At 40.1% G+C, this 21,951-nt stretch overlaps 1 protein-coding gene across 3 annotated transcripts in view; it reads left to right on the forward strand.

Annotated features, from left to right (window-relative positions):
• The first annotated feature begins 1,332 nt into the window (after positions 1–1,332).
• Positions 1,333–21,951, forward strand: part of rbms3 (RNA binding motif, single stranded interacting protein) — a 179,217-nt gene continuing 158,598 nt past the window's right edge. Inside the window, exon 1 of one of the 3 annotated variants that reach the window (XM_065298561.2) lies at positions 1,333–2,339. In XM_065298561.2, coding sequence (XP_065154633.1) covers positions 2,265–2,339 — 75 coding nt within the window. In that variant the 5' untranslated portion in view covers positions 1,333–2,264. The remainder of the gene's footprint in view (positions 2,340–21,951) is intronic. The other 2 variants (XM_065298560.2, XM_065298559.2) reach the window with 2 other exon arrangements.

Below are 21,951 nucleotides of genomic sequence, written 5' to 3' on the forward strand. Positions count from 1 at the left end.
GGGAAACACTGCGCTGGATGGTTGAGTACAAAGTGCATATTATATGTTTTTTCGTTCTTCACACAAAAATAAGTAAAACTGCCATTTACATGAAAGTCTTACAGAAGTCATAAGGGGATGCCCATTTGCTGGTAATGTGTGGAGAGGAGGTTAAAGGTATTAATAAAACAAACTAGAAACTAGGATCTAAAAATGAAACGTATAAAAGAAAAAAAAATAAGTATGAAAAAGTCACCTCTTTTGGAAAGCAAATCAATTTGTGTCTAATGTTGTTAACTCCTTAGACATTTACTGGCTTTGCACTAAAGTTTTGTATTCTGTGCATTAATGTAAGCCTACAATCTCCACTAGCTCTTTCTCTCTTTCTCTCTCTCTCACCCACCCCTTCCTTTTTCTCTCTCTTTCTGGGCCTCGACATTCCAATCATAGTGATGAGAACGCTTGACTCGTACACCTCTCTCTTCCCACCCCACACTGCAGATTTGTATGCGACCCTGTCTTAATGAAAATGTATTGTTTGTTATCTTAGCAGATTGCAGCTTACTTGGTTGCCATTTTTGCATTCATTTCACTTCACTGCAGTCTTTGGGCACAAGTGGCTAAAGCTCTCATAATTACCACCAGCAGTCTGCAAACCTTTTAAATATTCTTCCCTTTTGTGCTAATTTGTTCAACCCTAAAACTGTCGCTGCCTATATGCAACTCAACTTCATTAAAAAGCACAAAGCAGAGTATCTCTGAAAAAAACAGAATGCAGTAATGTCAAAACAATGATCAAAGTTTGTCCTGAAACAAAGAGGCTTTGTGGTTGGTTATGGAGTGATTTTTGAGTTACCTTTTTTTTTGGGTACAATTTCTCTGTGGCAAATAATTGGCCACTGCACACATACTATTGCAGAGCTTGTGGGATAAAGCATCTGTTTTCTATTAGCCCTCTGAACTTGATTTTTGGATACTTGTATATGTATGAGCTTAGTGTCTGATTCATGGCTAGGATTATGTACAAGTATGCATGTCAGTGTGTCAGTATGTCAGTGTATCAACCAACGCAAGACTGCCAGCGTGTGTCAGACAAGAGCACAAAGAGACATCTCACAGTCATTCATTTTTTATTTATCGAGGAAAGTGAAGTTAAAAATACACTCTGTGAAATAAAATAGTAAAGTGCTGGGATGAAAAGTCTGGAAATGTATAAACAATGAAAACAGGTGAGGCGAGAGTCTCTGGTCGACCAGTAGGGGGCCTCGATTCCTTGCTTTGATGCCTTTGTTCCTTCCCCCTTAGTGTGTGAGAGGGAGTAAGTCATACCCTTCTGCACTAGTGAAGCCGTGCAGCGGGCAGCAGCTCTTTTAAGAGAACAAGCAGAGATAGGCCGTTTAAGACACTCCCCCTGCCTGGGAGTGGTGCAGCTGGCTTTCAGCCCCGCCCACCAGGCTGTGAAGGAGGAGGAACACGGCGCTGCCCGAGCTGATCCCTTCAATCTTACCCACAGTGTGGAGCAGCCGGCAGCGCGCACACACACTCACTCACACACTCTCACACAGGCACACACACTCACATTCACTCTCGCACACACACAAAGCGGGCAGACAAGGGAGGCAGAACGAGAGAAGAACATCACAGAGAAAAACGGCGCCGTGCACTGCGCTCACATCTGGAGTTTTCGGATACTGCAGTCTGCCTGGAGTTTGTGCCGTCTCCTGTGTGGCTCGAGATCCAAGTCCGCCGACTGTCTACATTGCTGCTTTGTGCGTCAGACAGACAGGAACAAAGTGTGCAACTGGGATATCTGACAACCTCCTTTGGGAACTGACGCTGTGCCGACTGTCAGAGAGCAAGTGAGTAAAGAGAGAAAGAGAGATAGAGAGACAAAGTCAGGGCATGAGCAGGAGACCAGAAGCCGGCTTTCCAGAGAAGTGATCGCCAGAGTGCCCCCCTCCTTTTCCCTCACCTCCCTCCTCCTTCCTCTCCTCTCTCCTGTGCTGCTCCTTCTCTGTTCGTGTACACCTCCGCTGCTATCCCTCCGTTCTCCTTCCATCACCTCTTACTCTCCTTCCTCGGAAGACTGCGTGAGAGGAGAGGCACGGCACAGACGCGCGCCGGTGTCCGTATAGTCCCATTCTCTCTCTCTCTCCATTCTCCTTTGGCACCATCCCTCACACGGATCTAGCCTCCAGCTGCTGAACCAGGAGGAGAGGCTTTTTGAGTTGTTGGATCCCACGCGAGTCTCCGTATCCAGCTACAGCCAGAAAGATTCCAGCTACATGGGCAAACGCTTGGAACAGCAACCAATGTACCCCCAGTACACTTACTATTACCCCCACTACCTTCAGACTAAGGTAAGACACTTTGATTGTTGAGTTAAGGGCTTGGTGATGTTCTGATTTTCTTTCACGTGCTTCCCCTCATTCGCACCCTTTCGACACCCAAACCACATGACTTGGTACTTGACACTCAACAGTAGAGGTGTAAGGTGCATGCTTTGCAAGCACGCACCCACACGCAAACTCATGATCCTGAGATTTTGTTCTCTCAGCTGTGTAGCCTGTGGTGGAGGGAGTTGAATAATTGCATCCATCTCTCAAAGCCCCTACACCACCCGGACGTGGAGAATTGATTACCACGCGGTGATCGATAGTGCCGAGATGCTATCGGGGAGCTGGCGATCTCGGCCTCCCCTTGTGATTCATGAATGTTTCTATGCAACGCTCCCCATAAGAGGCCAGCACTCGTGTTACATGAGTGAATGAAAGTGAGGGAGGGTTATGATTGGATCAGGGCAATGGCTGTCAGAACAAAGGGAAAGATATTAAACAGGGTAAGATGCATTTTCATGATCAACTTACACCGAGCAATATCAAGATGAGGGAGTTGACTAGTGTAGAAGGAAAATCTCTTTACTGGAAGCATTTGCTTGCACAACATTGGCCAAATATGCAAGCGTTCCCAAAAGACACATGATATACAGCAGCGGCCAAGTCACTCTCCATCAAGAACGTGTTTACGACCTTTCGCTTTCCTGCCTTCTCAAGTGTTACACTTTTAAGTTGTAGTGAGTGCTTGGTCAATCTTCACCTCCAAAATCTATATAGAAAGATAAAGGGCTTTAATCAAGCTATTTTGTATCTGCTACTAGCAACAGGCACCATATTGTACATCAATACAAGCGCACACACACACCTCCTGCATTCAAGGTCAAGTCAAATTGGATCTCACCCGCTTCCGCTGTCTAATGAGTTTTTCAGTGTCTCTGAGGGATGGGAGGGCCTGTCCCGCAGATGATGTTTTCATCCTCTCTTGTTGCGACCAAAAGTGAAGCACAACAATAATTTACGTCGGTGATATCTGGTGGATATCTTCGCCAAAGTGAAGCATTATGGGTAATGCTTAAGCATTGTGGGTAGATGGCCCAGTCTGGGAATAATTATTGATCTGCAGATTATTAAAGTAGATGGAGAAGGTTTTTTGGCGCTGGCCCTAAGTTTCACATTTCAGATTTGCCTGTAAAGAATGGGGACCTTGCGTAAGCACGCATGAGCATGGGTCAGCGTGAGTGCGATTGCGTGTGTGTGTGTGATTGGGGATGTAAATGGGCTGTTATTAATCTTGATTCTAGCGTGCTCTCCGAGAAGAGGCATTCCTCCGGGGGAAATCAATCATGTGGGGGGAAGAAGGGCAGCTGACACACAATCACTGCCCTTCCTCTCTCTCTCTTCCTCTCTATCGGTCTCTCTCTCACACTCTTTCACTTCCCCTCTCTCTCTGCCCTAATAACTCTGTGAGTTCAATCAGAGGCAAATGTTAAGCAGGGGAAATTATGATGCTACAGTAAGCTGTTGATGTCGAGATTCGGCAATTCTGTTAAATTATATAAAGACTCTGGTATCAATTACAAGTGAATGTGTTTGCGTTGAAGTGGGTTCAAAAGAAAATGAAACGCGAAGCGAAATTCATCCATCGGTTTATAATGTGGGATAGGTGCATATAATAGCGGGCCTTGCAGTGAAATGCTGTTTGGAAGCAGTCATGTGTGATCGGGGTCAAAGAGCATTTTCTTTTGCTTAAGACTGATTTTACACTGAATCAAGAGCAAAAATACCACACTAGACAAGGCTGTAATGAAGCGTTTGACAGATACATTAGGAATGCATAATATCTGTTTTAAAGTTGTGAAAAGGGCCTAGTCGGTTTAAAATCAGTTGCGACTACTGCAAATTGGATTTCTCAACTACACTTGCCTCTCTGAAATTTTCATTGGTCAATGGATGCTTACATCAGAGCACAATACAGCAAAAGTATAGCCAGCGTTTGACAGATGTTTTCATCCAAAGCGGATTGCATTGCTTTCAAACTACAGTATAAATGTTTGTCAGTTTGTGTGTTCCCAACACCAGTCGTTCTCAAACTGGGGGCCTGAGATTGTGCCAGGGGGGCCCAGTTTTAGGACATTTTAAAAAAGACATAAATTTATCATACTGTAAATTCTGTGCAGTTAAACCTCAGAAAACCAACTAATGGCAATAACCAATAGCACTACATTGTATATTTTAATAAGTTTTGTTTAATCCAAATTTTATGTTTTAGAATGTTTTATGTCATTCATTTTCTTTGGGGGGGGCATGAGTGGGGGCCACTGTACACAATGGGGGCTCACACCGAAAAGTTTGAGAACCACTGCCCTACACTGTTAGAAAAAAAACAATCTCTAGCTGTCACTTGGGCGGTACACTTTCAAAAGGTATATCTTTTCACCTTAGGAGTTCATATTAGTGCTTCAAAGTTGCATATTGGTACCATATGTATATCTGTAAATGGACCTTTTGCGTGTTTGCAAACAAGATGACGTTTTTTGTGGGTGGAGCAAAAAGGGGAGGGCGCAATAGCGGTGTGAGGTGTTTTAGCGTTAAACTGTGATTTTTATGGATCCGGTGTTCTGTCAAGGTCTGTTTCCACTATGTCTCTCTTTAGTGTAATGTTTCTTATGCGTTTTCACCACGTTACGTTTATTTTTTAGATAAATTAAATATTTAAATGGTTTGGGTACTGATATGTGTGCATTTATGTAATGTATATGTATTGTTCTTTATTGATAAATCAATTATATTTACAGTATGAATCGCTGAAGTACATATAAGAGCAATACTACCATGTATTCTATATAATATAATTTATTAAATATTTCATAATTTTCCTGTTTTCTATTATTTTTTCCTTATATTTATAGCCTACGTGTTTGCTCTAAAACTATTATGTTTACATACAAATTAATTTGTATAGGCTTGTTTATATATTAATAACACTTTACATCATGTGTGTGTGTGTGCTATATTTATATATTTATTAAGTATGTAAACATCATAATTTTAGAAGAAGACATAGGCTACGATATAAGGTAAAAATTTGTAATAGAAACCGGATTAAAATATTGAATAAATGGTGATATTACTGATATTATGAACTCATTCAAATCTTTAATCCTTCTAAATAAATTATAAACGTAACGTGATGAAATCGCTATAAGAAACACATAGAGGGAACAGAATTCAACAGAACATCAGACATCTTCCCTAATTATTTTTTATTCTAATTATTAAAAGATTTCCAAATGATTTCATCACTCCAGTCTGTCAGTTTAAGGGCTTATTGCAACCATAAACACCTACGTTTATCTTCAAATGGTTTCTTTGATAACGGTATACTACAAAAATGAATTGTAAAATTAATTCCCAGTTTTTCTGCCACCACATTGCGCGCGCAGCTTGCAGTGACGTAACTGTGACGTCTACTCGCAAAAGGTCTATTAGGCCCCTTTAATTTGGGACTATTTTTTCAGAAGTGTAGGAATCAAACCCAAGACATTTGCATTGCTAATGCAATGCTCTACCAACTAAATCTACAGCTTTATGTAATGGTTGCAGCAATAAATCTATCACTGCACATTGCGCTGTAATAGATGGATTTATAGCTGTCTTATGCAGATATTTGTACGCTAGCGATATCGCGGCACTCCCTGAGATCGCAGGTTTGAGAATGGACAGATATATGTGTGTTAGTGTGTGGGCTGAGATATCCTTGACAGCAATCATACACCATGGGATATAAAATAAAATTTAAGGGAGGTAATTCCCTTCTGGTATTGTGTCAACAGAGGCCAGTGGGAACCGGTCTTCCATTCAATCAGTGGCAAGTCCAAGCTTTACATTGTGTGTGTGTGTGTGTGTGTGTGTGTGTGTGTGGAGAGGTAAAGAGCCAGAGTAAGCACTCAAATTCAAAGCTGTGAGATTGGGTATATGAGCAAGTGTGTGCGTGTGAGGTGTACGGTTTCACTCAGTGGGGTCAGCTTTATGTACAGCAGAAATAACATCCAGTCGGCCGTTTAAACCTCTCCTCTCAGCGGGAGCGCTCGCTAACTGGGTTGCAGCGAGGTGACATGCAGCTTGCCAGCGACGGTCCCGCTGCATTATGGGAAACGGTGCATATATGTGCCTCATTATATTCAACCGCTCTCAATGTCATTTAGGATTATTACACTGTGATATTTACTCCGCTTGTGGATAATTACCAGCCGGATGCTTCATATTCCTCTAGTGGCACTTATTTTTTACCACAATGCTGAAACGCTGCCATTTTTCCTCCTCCAAACAACCTTCATCTCAATAATTAAACCTAGTAATGGATGAGCAATTTTCAGGTATCAACAGCAATTTGATTTTGGGAATTTAAATCCAACAATGTCATTTAACAGGTGAAAGGACGGATTAGACTGCACAAACACACTCAGCCGTTTCACAGCCCAAAATATATTTAATCGTCTTGATGTTGTTTAAAAACGCAGTGCTGTTTAGTTGATCAGATATTGTTAGACTACTGACCGCTTGGCCCGCACAGCGTCCTCCCTCAGAGAATAGAATAGCATTAGTTGTAATAGCATTACATTATGTTAGGCTATAATGCCGTTTCGAAAAATCAAATATTTGGTGAGGTCGTTTGCTCTCTAATGCGTTGCTTTTTTGGCCACAGAGGTCCTTCTGGAGGCGAGCCATAATGAGATGCGCAGAAATGTGAACTAGGCATTGTACACATGTGTGAATTATGCATGTAAACCCTTCCGTCAGGAAAGCCCGCATTGTAAAATACTTGCTGTAAGTGTCTGCATGTAACCGAGTTGGGAATGTCATGGTGCAGAGAGTGATAAATTATGCTTGTCTGTAATTCTTCTGTTCCAAATGTGTGTCTACATCAAAAACGTATTTTGTTTAAAGATGTTGCTGCAAAAACTAAATCACTTTTGTTGTACTTCTGTAAAAATTAGAGAATATATTTCTCTTTACTGTTTTATGTTAAATGTGATGTTATGCATATATGTTATGTATGCATAATTTAGTTTGCAAGATATATATACAACAAACGTTTTTATATATTTTTATATAGTGTTTGCTTCTCTTCTGTCTTTTCCTCTTCTTTTCCCTCCCTTTTCCTCTTTCTCTCCCACTGTGTCCTGGGCATTCTTTCCCACCATCTGTTCAGAGGGGTGGAGTTCACTCTGAAAAGAGGAACATACTTGGCAAACGTACCCCCGATAGGTGGATAAAATTTGATGCCCAAGATTGTCCTCGTTTCAGGGGCGAACCGCTTTGAATTAGATACGAACATGAAAAGGAAAAATACAAAGCACCAAAAAAGCTGTAGTAGTGCTTCAGTATTTTCTTTTCTGAAGGTGAAATGTGTTCTAGATTTTCAATTCTTGCATCATAGTGCAATCGCTTTCATGCGCATTCAGTGACACGAAACCATTATTGAGAAAGCTTAAGAAAAAACTGTTTGTGTCACCCATATGCTAGTTCTTGTACAAAGGCATTTGTAAGATAGTTCAGGCTCTGAACTCAAAATGACACACATGATGACATGCAGTATATATAGCTTGGTGAGTTAATTCAAATAAGAAATGTTTGCATTGCATTCTTATTAAAATGTCTTGATTTAGTTTAGTATCTCTGTAAACCGTTTCGTTTGTGATATTGTTAAGGTTTCTTCTCGAAGTCCATAGGGAGGGGACACAGTCTCAAGAAATTACGTACCTATAGTCAAGTAATTTTTTATTCTTTTTCGTTGTACTGTCACAAATTTTTCGTGATTTTTCGTGATTTTATCGCACATTTTTTGTTTATGTGTCATTGTCACGTATTGGTTACTCAACAGTTTTGTCCTATTTTCTTACCATTGTCGCTTTGGTTTAGGGTCAGATTTACATAAAATGACATCCTTACCCAAACATTTGTTACAGTATCACGTAAAAGAATAAAAAAAAAATGTAGATGTGACTATAGGTACGTAATTTCGTAAGACTGGGTAGGGCATAACTAGCATTTACCATACACAGGAGACCTACACAGTACAAACTCTCTCCATTCAATCTCAATGCTATTTAATACATTCTAAAAAATGCTAGTTTATTTTCAAACCCAGCCGTTGGGTTACATTATCCCAGAAAATGTCCATATTTATATAAACAACTCAAAATTTTGGGTTGAAACAACCCATCATGCGTTAAATTACAACCCAATGGGTTGGGTTTGTCCCTTTTTGACCTAATGCTGGGTTGACAATATGGGTGTGATGAGACACTGGGTTTCCATTGAAACGTGAAGCGAATCTTTTCAAAATTCGCAGAAAAAGAAAAACAAACAAGTGCGAATTAGGTGTGTTTCAGTCAAGATGTTTAAGCGAATGACGGTGGTATTGGTAACCTAGTAACCAACAGTAAATAAAACAAGGCATGCTTAGAAAATAGAGGCAGGACTGCATTTAGTTACGATTTGGCAAGTTATAAGTTTACTAGCAGAAGTACAGCTTGTAATTGCCAAACTGAATGCTGTGCACAGAAGAGGAAATGCAGTATTTTTGATGCAAGTACTAGCCGCAAGGGCATTGCAACGTTGTCGAGCCCCATACAGTATATGAGAAAGACAACATCAGCTGATACTGATCAGTCACATGGGTAATGGTTTTCCATCTCCAATTATTCACATTTACTCTTTTTCGTATAAAAGCAAGCTTAAAAACGTTTTTGTGAATTAAGGGATTTTTATTCAAAATTTGATGTTTCCATCACTTGTTTCTTACGCGATAAAAATGTGCATAAAAGCAGTGTGATGTTAGACTTATTAAACGAGACAAGACATGGGATTGGTTTCACGAGAACGAGATGAAACAAGATTTTTATACTTTTTTACACTTTTCTATAATGATAAAACATATACAGTATATGGGAAACTGAAATCACATCATTGCGAAATGTTTTAGCTAATCTAGGAGGACTGTCCCTTAGAATTATTTTGGTAATTGATAATGAAGTAATTTGTTATTTTTTGTTCATTAAAATAGGCCTAAGTGAACAATAACCTTTAAAATAACATGTACTGTAACAGTGATGATTCAATAATAATTGGTTCAAATAAATGATCAAAACCAAGTTAACACATGGTTTTATTAACCAAAAACATATTTAATAAAAACATCATTATGTATTATAACAAATAAGTGCAGAGGGTGCAAATGTTCTCTTTACTTTCAAATTAAAAACACTTGCTTTTAGCCAAACACATTTAAATCTTTAATAGTTGTCCAATTCTTTACAATAGAAATGATACAGCCACTGTCATTCTTAAGAAGAACATGCAAACATTAAATCATGTAAAATCTGTTGAGACACTTCACATCTGACACTGATCAACAGACAAACACAACGTGTCTCAGACTTTATGAGTTTGCAAGCGAACCTTTATTGGAAACACAAACAAAAAATCAAACGCAGTGAAAGCCAGAATATAATGCACGCACTAAAGGTTCTGTTCACGAGAAATCTTGTTAGACATATTTAATCTCGTTGCATGAGATCTCGTCGAGATCACCCCAATGAAAATAACCCAACATTTTTTTAGATTGTAGATTATGAACTATATCCTTACTAACATAATAATTTATAGTTGAATTATTGATGTAATATCTTTCTCCACATCCCATTAACTCATAATTCTGCCGTCATTTTAACTTTCCTGTAGAAAAGCAAGCACTTCCAGTATTTATCTATGACCATCACTAGCGTGTGGTCCAAACTATAATGGGGAGCTCTGATCTGACTAGTTGGTTTCTGTGGGTTTGAGAGAGGCAGAGGAGAAAGGCTCTGGTCCTGAGGTAATGGCCTTGCTGCATTTTTAATAGAGGACAGCTTTGTAACAACCCCAGCCTGATGGATTCTCCCCTTTTAAGGGCCCTGCTATTCTTTTTACACACAGCTTGCTTTTAGGCCACTGGCGTAAGTGCTCGACAAAGCCTGTGTTCAGGGATAAATGGATGAGGAGGAATGAGCCAAAATCACGGAGGCTACGACAACTCATCGACGTTTTACTGTCCATGTCCGTCCTTTTCCTTACTGGCGCTGTCGCTGCCGGGCTTTCCGTTCAGCAGTCAGTGAATCTCAGGGATAAGTGTGGAGCATGGTTTTAGTTAGAGGCTGAGTGATATTTAGAAAGCACGTTTAGCTACAAATAAAGATCTGTAGTGGCTTCTGGGAAAGTGTGGTGTTTTCTTGGGGATTTTAGGAAAGATCAATCATCTAGATATAAAAGATTATGTATGAGGGATTGTGTGTGTGTGTGTGTGTGTATAACTCGTGGTTTAATGAGCTCTGAGTCGTAATTAGAAGTTGGAAAAGTTGCTTATATGATAATTTCACACATACGAGATAAAGAGCCTGTGCGCAAACCAGAACTGCAAAACGCCATTGGAAGTGCTAACCACTCAATTTCAAGAAAGAAAGGAGGGATGTTGGACCGTTCTCCTCCTTTGAAAACGTATTGGCTTTGAGACGATCCTGTCATCATCTCCAACCCCTAACACCCTCCCCCCCACCCAAAGGTTTTTCATCTAGAGACCGTTTCCTCTTGAAAGCAACCCGGTCGAAGCCAAGGACAGTGTAGGCGAGTTGTAGGTGTCATAAATCCTCGAGGATGCTCCTCAAGGATTCCACTGACCCTGCCCACTCTTCCTCATCTCCAACCTTTTAAGCTACAAGAAAAGTACACACAAGGGCTCGGCCGTGCGCACACACATCTTTTTTAGTGTCAGGAGAGCCTTGCATAATAAGATACAGCTACAATGATTCTAACACACCATAACTGTATCCAATTCTCCACGGTCAGGCTCAGAAACAGGACCCAAAAAGAAACATTATAGACCGCTTTAGGAAAGGCCCTGTTTTCAAGCCACTGAAGACCGTAAAGATGCCATCTGAAAGGACTTTTGCTTGCCTTCGCTTTCCCAGTTGGATAAAGACACTTTGGGGTCACTAAAATGCCTAGGGAGCGGATGATGATGATTCAGTAAAGAGTTCCTCACGCCTGCAGAGGCTGCTTGGGGTTGGCATGGTGGTTAGCACACTGCCTGGGATTAACTCATGTAAACAGTGCTTTTGTTGGGTTTCGCTTGAATTAATTTGCTCGCCCCATGTGCTTTTATCGAGATAATTTGTGCGGCAGACACTCAAAGACTTGTCCAAACATATCCCCAGCCTCAGGGCTAAATCCAGAGCTCGCAATGACACTCAAATGTGCCATGTGCCCCTTTTCCAAACTTACTGTCTAAATACGGGATCTGAGGTCATAAGACGTCTTTGAACATCCAGGTGAATCACAGCTGCTGGTAAAGCAAATACAGTGAATTTAGTGAACGGTTACGGGAACTTTAACAGTGCAAATATGTATTTAAGCACACATAAACAAGCTTCATCTCCGCAATCCAGTTTAAACAGACATACTGTTATTATTTTTAGTGCATGCTTGCTTTCAATGCAAATTAGGCAAATCACAAAAGTTAGAGCCATTTGCATGATGGAAAATTGTGGTGTTTGAATTGCGTTCAGTAGTTGTTACTTCATTTGCATAATTATTTAAGTGTATTGGGTGCATTTTTTTTGCATATACAAATAAGCAACGTTATCTTTGAGTACAATTTATTCTTAGTTAATTCCCTCCTCTTATTTTTTACAAAAATAAATGTGTTGTAATAATTGAAATGTTTCAGCAGGGCTTTCAATTGCTCATTAGGTTTGTCTGTAATATTTCTTGTTTTAGTTAGCTGGTTGGTGGTAGATTCAGTGAACAGCTGTGCTTGTTAGTCATAGCATCCTTGAAGGCAAGAGTTGGCTGTTGATGGTTCAGTTCACTTGAGCGCGTGGCTGCTGGAGGTGTGAGGTGATGAAGAAGGCCAGCCTGGACTTATTAGCCGAGCTATCTTTCACACAACAGCACCCTCGATTGCAACTTGTAAAGCTCTCTAAAATCACTGGGAGAAATGTACACAGAAATATGGAATGAAAGTTCAACCACCAAAGTGGTTTATGCATGTGGTCTGGCATGTTTTGCACTGGTGGTGGCATTGTGGCCAATGTGAGTTCAAGTCTGGTGAGCATCATTTCCATGATCTTGTCTTTGAAAGTATTTTTATTGCTTAGAGGTTGTTTATGTAGTTAGGTTTCATAGTTATGTTTAAATTACCTCCTCAGTTTTATGTGTGAGTGAAATATGAATACTTTTCGGTCATACTGCATCCGCCGTGTTTTCATTGTCCTGTGACCCGAAAAGTATATAATTTCGAATGCATTAACAAGTACAATTAAAGTGATAGTTCGGCCAAAAATTATATTAAACCCACATTTTACTCACCCCCAATCTGTCCGAGATGCACATGTCCATCATTTTTCAGACGAACACATTTTCAGTTATTTTAGAAAATGTTTTAGATCTTTCAGTTAATCAAATGTAAAGTTACAGGGTATGCACAATGTTGTTGTAAAAATATCCAAATGTACAACTTTATAAACAAAAATAACTAGCTTCTGGGAACGGCACTATCTTAGTCACGTCGGCATTCAAGATGAGAGGATACGCAGTTTTTGGAGGGTTCTGTGCTGCTGCTCTGTGCCCCGCCCTCCGAATTTGTCATACGTCACAAAAAAAGTGCCTACACTACCCCGATACTTTCTCCTGAATACAGAAGAGTCTAAGATGGCGGCGTTACCGGAAGCTAGTTATTTTCGTTTATAAAGTTTTAAATGTGGATATTTCTACAACAAAACGTCGCAGATTATGCTCAGAAGGCATTTGTTTATCATCCTGGAGCCATTTGGATTTATTTTGTGAAGGATGGATGCACATTTTTTGGACTTGAAGGACGTGGACCCTGTAACTTTGCATTGATTAACTGAAATATCTAAAACATATTTTAAAAGAACTGAAAATGTGTTTGTCTGAAAAACGATGGACATATGCATCTCGGACAGCTTGGGGGTGAGTAAATCATGGGTTTATTATCATTTTTGGCCGAACTATCCCTTTAAATCACAAAGAATAAATTTCTTTGGTATCTTAAAACCCTTAAGAGCCACCAGTATTTTTATTACATTCACTTATTTTCACTGTATTTCTTAGATAGCGTGCACTGCACAGTAAAGTGTCACTTAAAAAGCACATTTAAAATTGCCGGAAGTAGTGGGTAATTCCGGTACTTTTTCGCCTACTGTTTTTCGAATACTATGAATTAAGACATACTATTTGCCTCGCATTCTGATTTTCGTTCGTCGGAACGGTCCTCTTTCTCCACTTGTAAACACAGCTTGAGGCTTGATTTTTAGACGTAATTATGTAATATTTAATAGTATGTACTTTTTTGTGAAAATTATGATTTTTTCCCTCGATAAGACCCTTATGCCTTGTTTGGGATTGTTTAGAGCCCTTTTAAGCTATGTTGATGGGTGGCAGTGAAAACTGACATTGACGAGCGGAGCTTTTCAACCAAAGTTGAATCTCTTTCAACTCTAGGCGCTCAGAGCTGAGCTCAGAAAAACTGCCGAGCGCCGGCTTTCAGAGCGGAAAAAAACGTTACCTGCTGGCTTATTTGAAAAACGCAGAGCTTCCATTGGAAACAATTGAAAACATGCGCCAACCGCAAGCGTAAAAGCTTAAATCAAATTTGATGTGCACGCCCCCATACTGCAATTTTAAACTGCATTGAAACTTAAAATCTAGTAAATTTAGAAAAATCTTGGAATGTTTTCCTCAAAAAACTAAATTTATTCTCAACTTAAAATAGAAAACATAAACATCTTGGCTGAGTAAATTATGAAAGGAGCTTGTGCTGTTGTGGTCGGGCAGTGTGCATGTACACTGGAAAAAAAATATTAATTCAATTTACAATTTTTTTTTCTAAGGTAAGTGGTTGCAATCAATTTATTTAAGCTAGATTTAAACAAAAGTTTTTTGTTTTGAATTTCTAATTTTTTTGTTTAACCTAAGACCTGGATGTCCACATATGTGGACATCACATTTTTTGTTGTTATTTGCACCATAATTCTTAATTCTGTGTAACTGGAACCTGTTGTAAACAAACGTGGACAATAACACTGCTGCATGTTCTATGAAATATATTTGGTTATTATATTTATTGGTTCTTCCTAATAAAAGCTGGAAGAAATCTGAAAAAAGACAAACCAAAGCTTGGGTCTTAGAAGGTTAAATAAAGCTTAAATTAATTGATTGCAACCACTTACCTTAAAAAAATGTAGTAAATTGAATGAATATTTAAATGAATATTTTTTTTCACTGTAACATCACAGACCAAACTAATCGATAATGACATTTGATAAACAGTAGTATTTTTATTATTGAATATTATCAGTTATTTAATTAGTTGTTGCAACCCTAGAGGAAATGATAAACACAAGTTTTTGTTTTGTTTTTGTTATTTTCTGCATTAACATACAATTACAATAAGGCGAAAATATATTGTAATTTAACATTCTGATCAAAGCAAGCAAATTATAAAAAAAGAGTTTATTTATTTATTTTCATTTGATTTTTTATATGTATTTTATTTATTTATTTTTCTTCTTATTTTTTTTAAATGATAAACACAAGTGAGACAATTGTTGCCATGATGTAAAATAATAATAATATTTGATTTTATATATGACATTTTAGCATAGCCCTGTACAGTATGTATTAATGTGCTGATGTTTTTAATTAAATTGCTTGTGCTGCCATCTTGACCAGGACTCCTTTAAGGAAGGAATATTGTATCAACGGCACTTTAATGATCAAATTAATTAATAATAAAAAATAATGGATAATATTGCAATTGGAAATATTTTTTCATCCTAGTTTGAGATGTGCTGTCTGTAGACACGAGCACAATTGCCTCTCTGATCTCCATTTCATCTAATTGCTGTAGGAGAAACAATAGAGAGGATACAGAATTATCATTTGTGATTTTTATTTCCTGTAAAGCCCCTCCCTTATCTCCATATCATTTCCTGTCTCCACTCTCAATGGCTCTGTTACTAAAGTGAAAAGTTTACTGAAAAAGCAAGTTTAAAAGGCCAGAGAGGAAATGAGTAGAGACGTACAGAAGTCAGGAAGTATAAGGGACAGATTTCACCCCACAGATGCTTCAAACATTTTGGCATCATCCTTCAGGCAAACAGTAGTTATGTGCATTTGGTTTGCTGTGTCGTCTTAAAAGTTTAGGCAGCGCAGGAGCACTTTGCCGCTTGCCGCATTCATGTGCTGCATATTTCATTACCTTCGCTGGCGTTATGAATGATTAAGTTCCTTTGTGTGCACAACCCGCTCGACTGTGGCCAGGTCTCAGCCTTAGCACGGTATTCACATCATCTAAGGCCTGCGTGTGAAACATTTCCATGTTTTCTGTGCATGTATGTCTCAATAACAATGGTTCCCAAGGGCGTATATTGCCCACAGTGTGCCAGGGTTTTACCCTCCACGTCCTATTGAGCTAACGTGCCTATGTTTGATATGCTGGCCTAGACTCTTCCCTTTGCACCCAGATTGTATTTCCCCAAGCTTGCCGCAGTAAAGAGATGCATTTAGCTGGCTAAAGTGGTTCTCGGCACAAAAAATAGCTTTTGTAGGAGAGCAAGCGCTTTCATCTCGCTCCGCGGTAGCCAGAAAGCGGATGGGCCTTTTGGGGGGATGTTAAACTTTAAAACGTCTTTTAAACTTTCCAACGCATCTATATTCTGCCACGGTCTATCTATCTATCTTCCATCAGCTTGGTTCTCCTTCAAGCTGTCTTCCACTTCAAAAAAATGAGCTTAAACGCTCACACACAAGTCACAAACGCTGATAGTGGTGTTGTTATTTCTGCAAGAAATGGTGGGCGGTTTGACAAATAGGTGTAAGACGAGAGGGGACACGGGGCAGGTCAGGGACGGCGTGCTAATGGCTTCGCGGACACATTCCATAAGAAAATGCGTGTTGCAGTGCACACCAGCGTCGCACTAATATCTCACTCACGGCTTAATGGCCAACATTTGTTTAAGGAAAACAGGGAAGCCCACACGAGCCAATTAGGGCACGTATTGACATTCATGAAGGAAGGTTCAGCTTCCACGTTTGCATGTCTCCGTGAGAAAGTGTGTGTTTGTGGGATTTGGATTGAACTCGCGGGCGCCAGCAGGCAGGTCAGAATGCGAGGTCGGAGAGAGTTTTGGGTCACAGTCACTCTAACTGTCCGAACCTAATTAAACTGCAACCGCATACGCAAACACACTCGCAGACCGAGACACACATACACGCACAGATTCTGTACACCCTAGCCTTACTAATGAGCCTGTCACTGTCTAAGACGAGCATCTCATATCTCTAGTCACACACACACTAATGGCTCGGCTCTCTTACTGTCCTCTCCTCTCTGACACACAAGCCTCTCAAAGAAGAGAGCTCTGCAGATGGTCTGCTGGATGAATGCACACAAGTGACTGCAACTTCATCTTGGCAATAAACAGAACGGCAATGGACATGAAAAGAGCTGTAGGTTTATGAAGAATGGTCTGATGATACAAGGGAATTAAACGGTATATATTAAGCTGTTTAATAAAATGGCGAGGTGCTTTGTACTGTATATTAGCTGCTGTTCAAAAGTGTACGGATATTTTTTTAGCATCATGTGAATTTCTACTAGGTCAGTTAGTTGATAGACAGACATATAGATACAAATAGATACAGATAGATAGACAGACAGACGGACATATAGATAGATGGACATATAGATAAACGAACATATAGATAGATCCAGGATTCCCACGGGTCCTTGAAATCCTTGCAATTTTGTGAATCCAGGGGAAAAAATTCAAGGCACTGGAAAGTTTTTGAAAATATACATACATAGATACAGGTCATTGAAAGTGCTTGAATTTATTTATGCAAGAAGTTTTCTGGAAAAAATATCCATATTATTCCGTGTGTAGTGTAGGATAATATCATACAAATGCTAGACTTTTTAAGCACACGTGCTGAGCTGTTCGTTTTAAATGCTTGTATCTTCTGTATGCAAATGTTGATTCATACCAAAATGCTTTTTGCATAGTTGTGTGTGACACATTAAAACATCTCGGGTTACCTATGTAACTGTTGTTCCCTGAGAAGGGAACAAGGCGCTGTGTCTCCCTTGCCATACTTCCCGCGTCTTTGGCAATATACTTAGATAGCAATATACTTCCTGACTCCCACGTCACCCTGTCTTTGTCGTTAAGCCTCACCATTGGTTGAATTTGATATACACATTCAGACGCACTTACCGCTGGAGGCGTCCCCAAAGTGTCACCGCAGTGACGCAGCGCGAGTTCCCTCAAAAGGGAACTGTAACAATGTATCTTAAAAGGTAACACGATGTAACCTTGCTCTCACTTGAAATGTTTCCTCACATTTAGTCCTTCAATTTGAGGGTATTGGATCTGGAAAGTCCTTGAAAGGTCCTTGAATATGAATTTAACTAAGGTGTAGGACCCCTGTAGACCGACAAACAGGCCAAGACACAGACCGGCAGACAGATGGACAGACTGACAGACAAATTGATCGATAGACATTATACAATAGATTATGGGTCACCAAACTAAGGCCCGCGGGCCGACTCAGGCCCGCCACCCCCCTTTGACCGGCCCCCCAGCCCATCTGCCCCCCACTACTTGAACCGGCCATGTAAGGCAATTTTATTTTTGTAATTGTTCTTTGGAAAGTAATAACATGTTCACATCTGGTGTTGTGTTGATTTTTTTAAGATAAAAATATTTAGTTATTAAATTTACTGTATTTGCCAAATTTTCGTCATCCGACATGCTCGTGATAAAGCAGTAACAGACAACGCACGTGCAGATAACTGTCACCGAACTGGCAGTGTTTAGGACAGCAAAATAGCTAGCATTAAACAAAAAAGTTGATAAGAGAGTGCAGAGTTTTAAAACAACAGTGGACCAATGATAATTTTTTTGTTCAGTGTAAGGACTGTGCAGTTTGTATTATATGTAAAGAAAGTGTGGCAGTTTTCAATGAATATAATCTGTGTTGTCATCATGAAACCCGCCACAAAGAGTATGCTAGCTAGCGAGGGCAAGCAAGAGAAGACCGCATTCGAGGGATTAAAGGCGTACTGGATGCACAAAATAATGTATTCCTTTGCCAAACTCCTTTGGTAAACCAGGCTGCTGGTGGACTTTTTGGTCTGGGTCATACAATTCTATGTTATATAGCTGACCCGGCCCCCTATAACAGTCAGGAACGATAATGTGGCCCCCAGAGAAAAAAGTTTGGTGACCCCTACAATAGATGGATAGATGGATGGATGGATGGATGGATAGATGATAGATAGATGATAGATAGATGATAGATAGATAGATATTATACAATATAGAAGACAGACAGACAGACAGGAAGACAGACATTATACAGCAGACAGACCAACCGACACACAGACCGACAGATCGAAAGATAGACAGACAGACAGACAGATATATGGATATTATACAATATAGAAGACAGACAGACATTAAACAACAGACAGACCAACCGACACACAGGCCGACAGATCGACCGATAGACAGACAGACAGACAGACAGACAGAAATGATAGATATTGCCATAATCATGTATTAGACAGACAGACAGACAGACAGACAGAAATCTGTATGGATAAATAAAGATACAAGCAGACATTTGATCAACAATTTTTTTTTGGTGTACAGTCATTTTTTTAGACGAATAGGCAGACAGACAGACATACATACAGTTAGATATGAGACAGACAGCCACAGAGAGAACATACACTGTCTTTCTTTCTTAAAAAGAGACCATAACCTGTCTCTCTCCCCCTCTGTCAGCCTGCTTAAACTCCTTGTGCCTGAACTGAGCTGTGTTTGCATAATTCAGCAGGGTGGGCAAGTCCAGATCTACAGATTAACATGGCACAAAGGCACATGAGAGCCAGAGATGAAAAGATAAGAAGAAGAACACACGCACACACACACACGCAACCACACACACACATACTGTCTGTACACTGTATAGATTACATCCATTTATAGCCAACAAAAGTGCTGTTCACACACTGTGCACACAAATGACAGCAATTAGGTCTGTTTGGGCATGCGCTCTGAATTTCATACAGCTTTTTAAAACTTTATAAACCCCACAGTGTGATGTTTGACTTGATTTTCTGTCACACCAGCTTGATATTCTGTCATCTTGCAGCATGAACTGACAGTCTATTTGGTTTTCTCTGGTTTTTAAACTTTTTTTTAGCTCGGCTCTGCGAACAGATCATTTCAGAATATATATATATATGTGTCATTAAAGCTTCTAATGGAGGACAGGGAGCTGGTGTTGATTATAAGAAGGACCCTGTGTTACCTTAAGGCAAATCACGTCTCCAGAGCAGGTTTTAGCATAATAGGAGAGAGGATCTTCAAATTCAAGAGTTCTCGCAGGCAGCAGCTCTTTTTTCACTAAAGGAAAAGCTTCCTCTGGTCTCCACAGATGTTATCTGGTCAAATTGGCTCTGGTCTTTGTCATCAGTGCGTCTCTTTTTAAATCCATGCTCAGTGTCTGTTGTAAATACCTCACTGTTTCCATCGTGGTACTGGTTTGTGTTAAACATTGACTTGGGAAATAATCCAATATGTGGATAAGGTCACGTCATGGGCAGTTGTGCATGGTATGGATGTCAGGTTTTTGTATAAGTCAAAATCCTAATGGGACACAATGGGATTCATTATCTTATAAAATACTGCAAGCTCCAAGGACATATTAAGTTTGTAAAGTCAAACAAAATCATGTTTGTCGTTAAAATGAACAGGGCAGGTTGCGGCCTCTGGTAAAGGAACAAAAGTGCGCAGGCTGATCCGGAAAGGTGTGTATTTTCCATTGCTTTAGAGCGAAGTCCCTGCAGACTGCAGACGTTGCTCGAGTAGGTTTCGATTTCAAATGCATCTCTAGAAGTGGAGCACTGCTCTCTCGGCCAAACGTTGAGCGTGCGTTACTGGAAACCAGCTGCAGAGAGACTCCCAGAGGTGTGTGTGTGTGTGCCAGGATCACCGCTTACCACCAATTAATCCACACAGTCTTTTTAAAAGAATCAATTATTAACAACAAGAGGTACTTCACAGGAGCCTGCCTTTCTTGCACTACCTCACTCTCTCTCTCTTTCTCTCGTGTCCTTTCGGGACCTTCAATTGGGTATTTCAATTTTTAATAAAATGAGCTTCTTTGCCAAAGCAAATATTTAACAATCACATTGCCAACGCATTTACATACAGATATACGATTACAGCGCTGATCTATTGCTTTTTTTACTTTGTAAACGTTCCAAATCATTTATGCATCTCTCCCCACCCTGCCTTCCCGCGGCGCTCAGGCTTTTCTCAGGTAACACTGCTGCATTCCAGCAGAGGACAGCGATACGACCGCATTGTGCTAGACACGCAGAGCTTAAGGAAAATCCCCACCCTTGCATTAATGATGTTGCAAGGGAACAGCGTGCCATCTACTTTGGTAACCTGATCTGATCGCGTGCATGCATTGTGAGCTCGTGCACTAGAGCAGTCGTAGTTGTAGTGTTCGACCTAACAGCACATCATGCTCGGTGCGGCTACTAATGGGTCTTGCAGAAAGGGGCCCGGCTTAAGCGGATGTCCGCCGACTGTTCCGTAATTGGCACTTAGATGTAGGAGAGACATCGGGAGGGCTGGGTTATATATGGCTACGCGCGTATATACGGACCGATTGTTATTATGCACGAATAATTGGATTTTTTTTGTCTGTTCCCTCACTCCCACACTTTTCCATCAAGGATTTAATGTAGACAAGCCACATTGACATTGCGCTGCGACTCGACCCTGATTACTTGTATGAATGATCGCATTGTGTCCGGTAACACAAATATCTCAAGAGATAATTACATTGAGTGGGTGGGCAAACAACATCGAATTTGATACAGAAAACAGTGTCCATCCAACATTAGATTTTGTTTAGATGTTGAAACTCAAGTGGCAAATGCAATTTAGGCCCAGTGACTGCAAAACATTAGGGAATCTTTTAGCATGTGAACCTCTGGGTACGTGACGAGTGAGTGCCGTTTAAATCAAGTTACCCTTGAGTTGACAGGAAATTAAACAAGAAAAGCAAGGCTAATTATTTGTATAACACAATCTAAATTCAGTGCACATGATATTTTGTAACATGTCATCCTGTTTGCATTATTTCATGCGACTGCCAGACACGTGTTTAATGCGTAGACACATGGTCAAAACATCGTTTAGCTTGCAAACGTCCTACGCTTGGACCACGGCCACGTCCTTGAGTGCACGCTCTGACACAGCAGCACATCTCACATTGTGAATCTCTCATCAGCCCCACCAGCATCATCTGCACGCCCGACATCCAACTTATCATGCAGTACACCGCATAGGACGTCTACATGTTTTTACCATAAGATTGGATTATAGCCAGTGTCAGAAACGAGCTTGTTTATTAATCAACAATACGGTATTTGCCCTGTAGCACAACTGGTAGAGCATTGTAAAGCTAGTAGCATCATGGGTTTGAT

This window comes from Paramisgurnus dabryanus, chromosome 13 (assembly GCF_030506205.2).
Source record: "Paramisgurnus dabryanus chromosome 13, PD_genome_1.1, whole genome shotgun sequence".
Lineage (NCBI taxonomy): Eukaryota > Metazoa > Chordata > Actinopteri > Cypriniformes > Cobitidae > Paramisgurnus > Paramisgurnus dabryanus.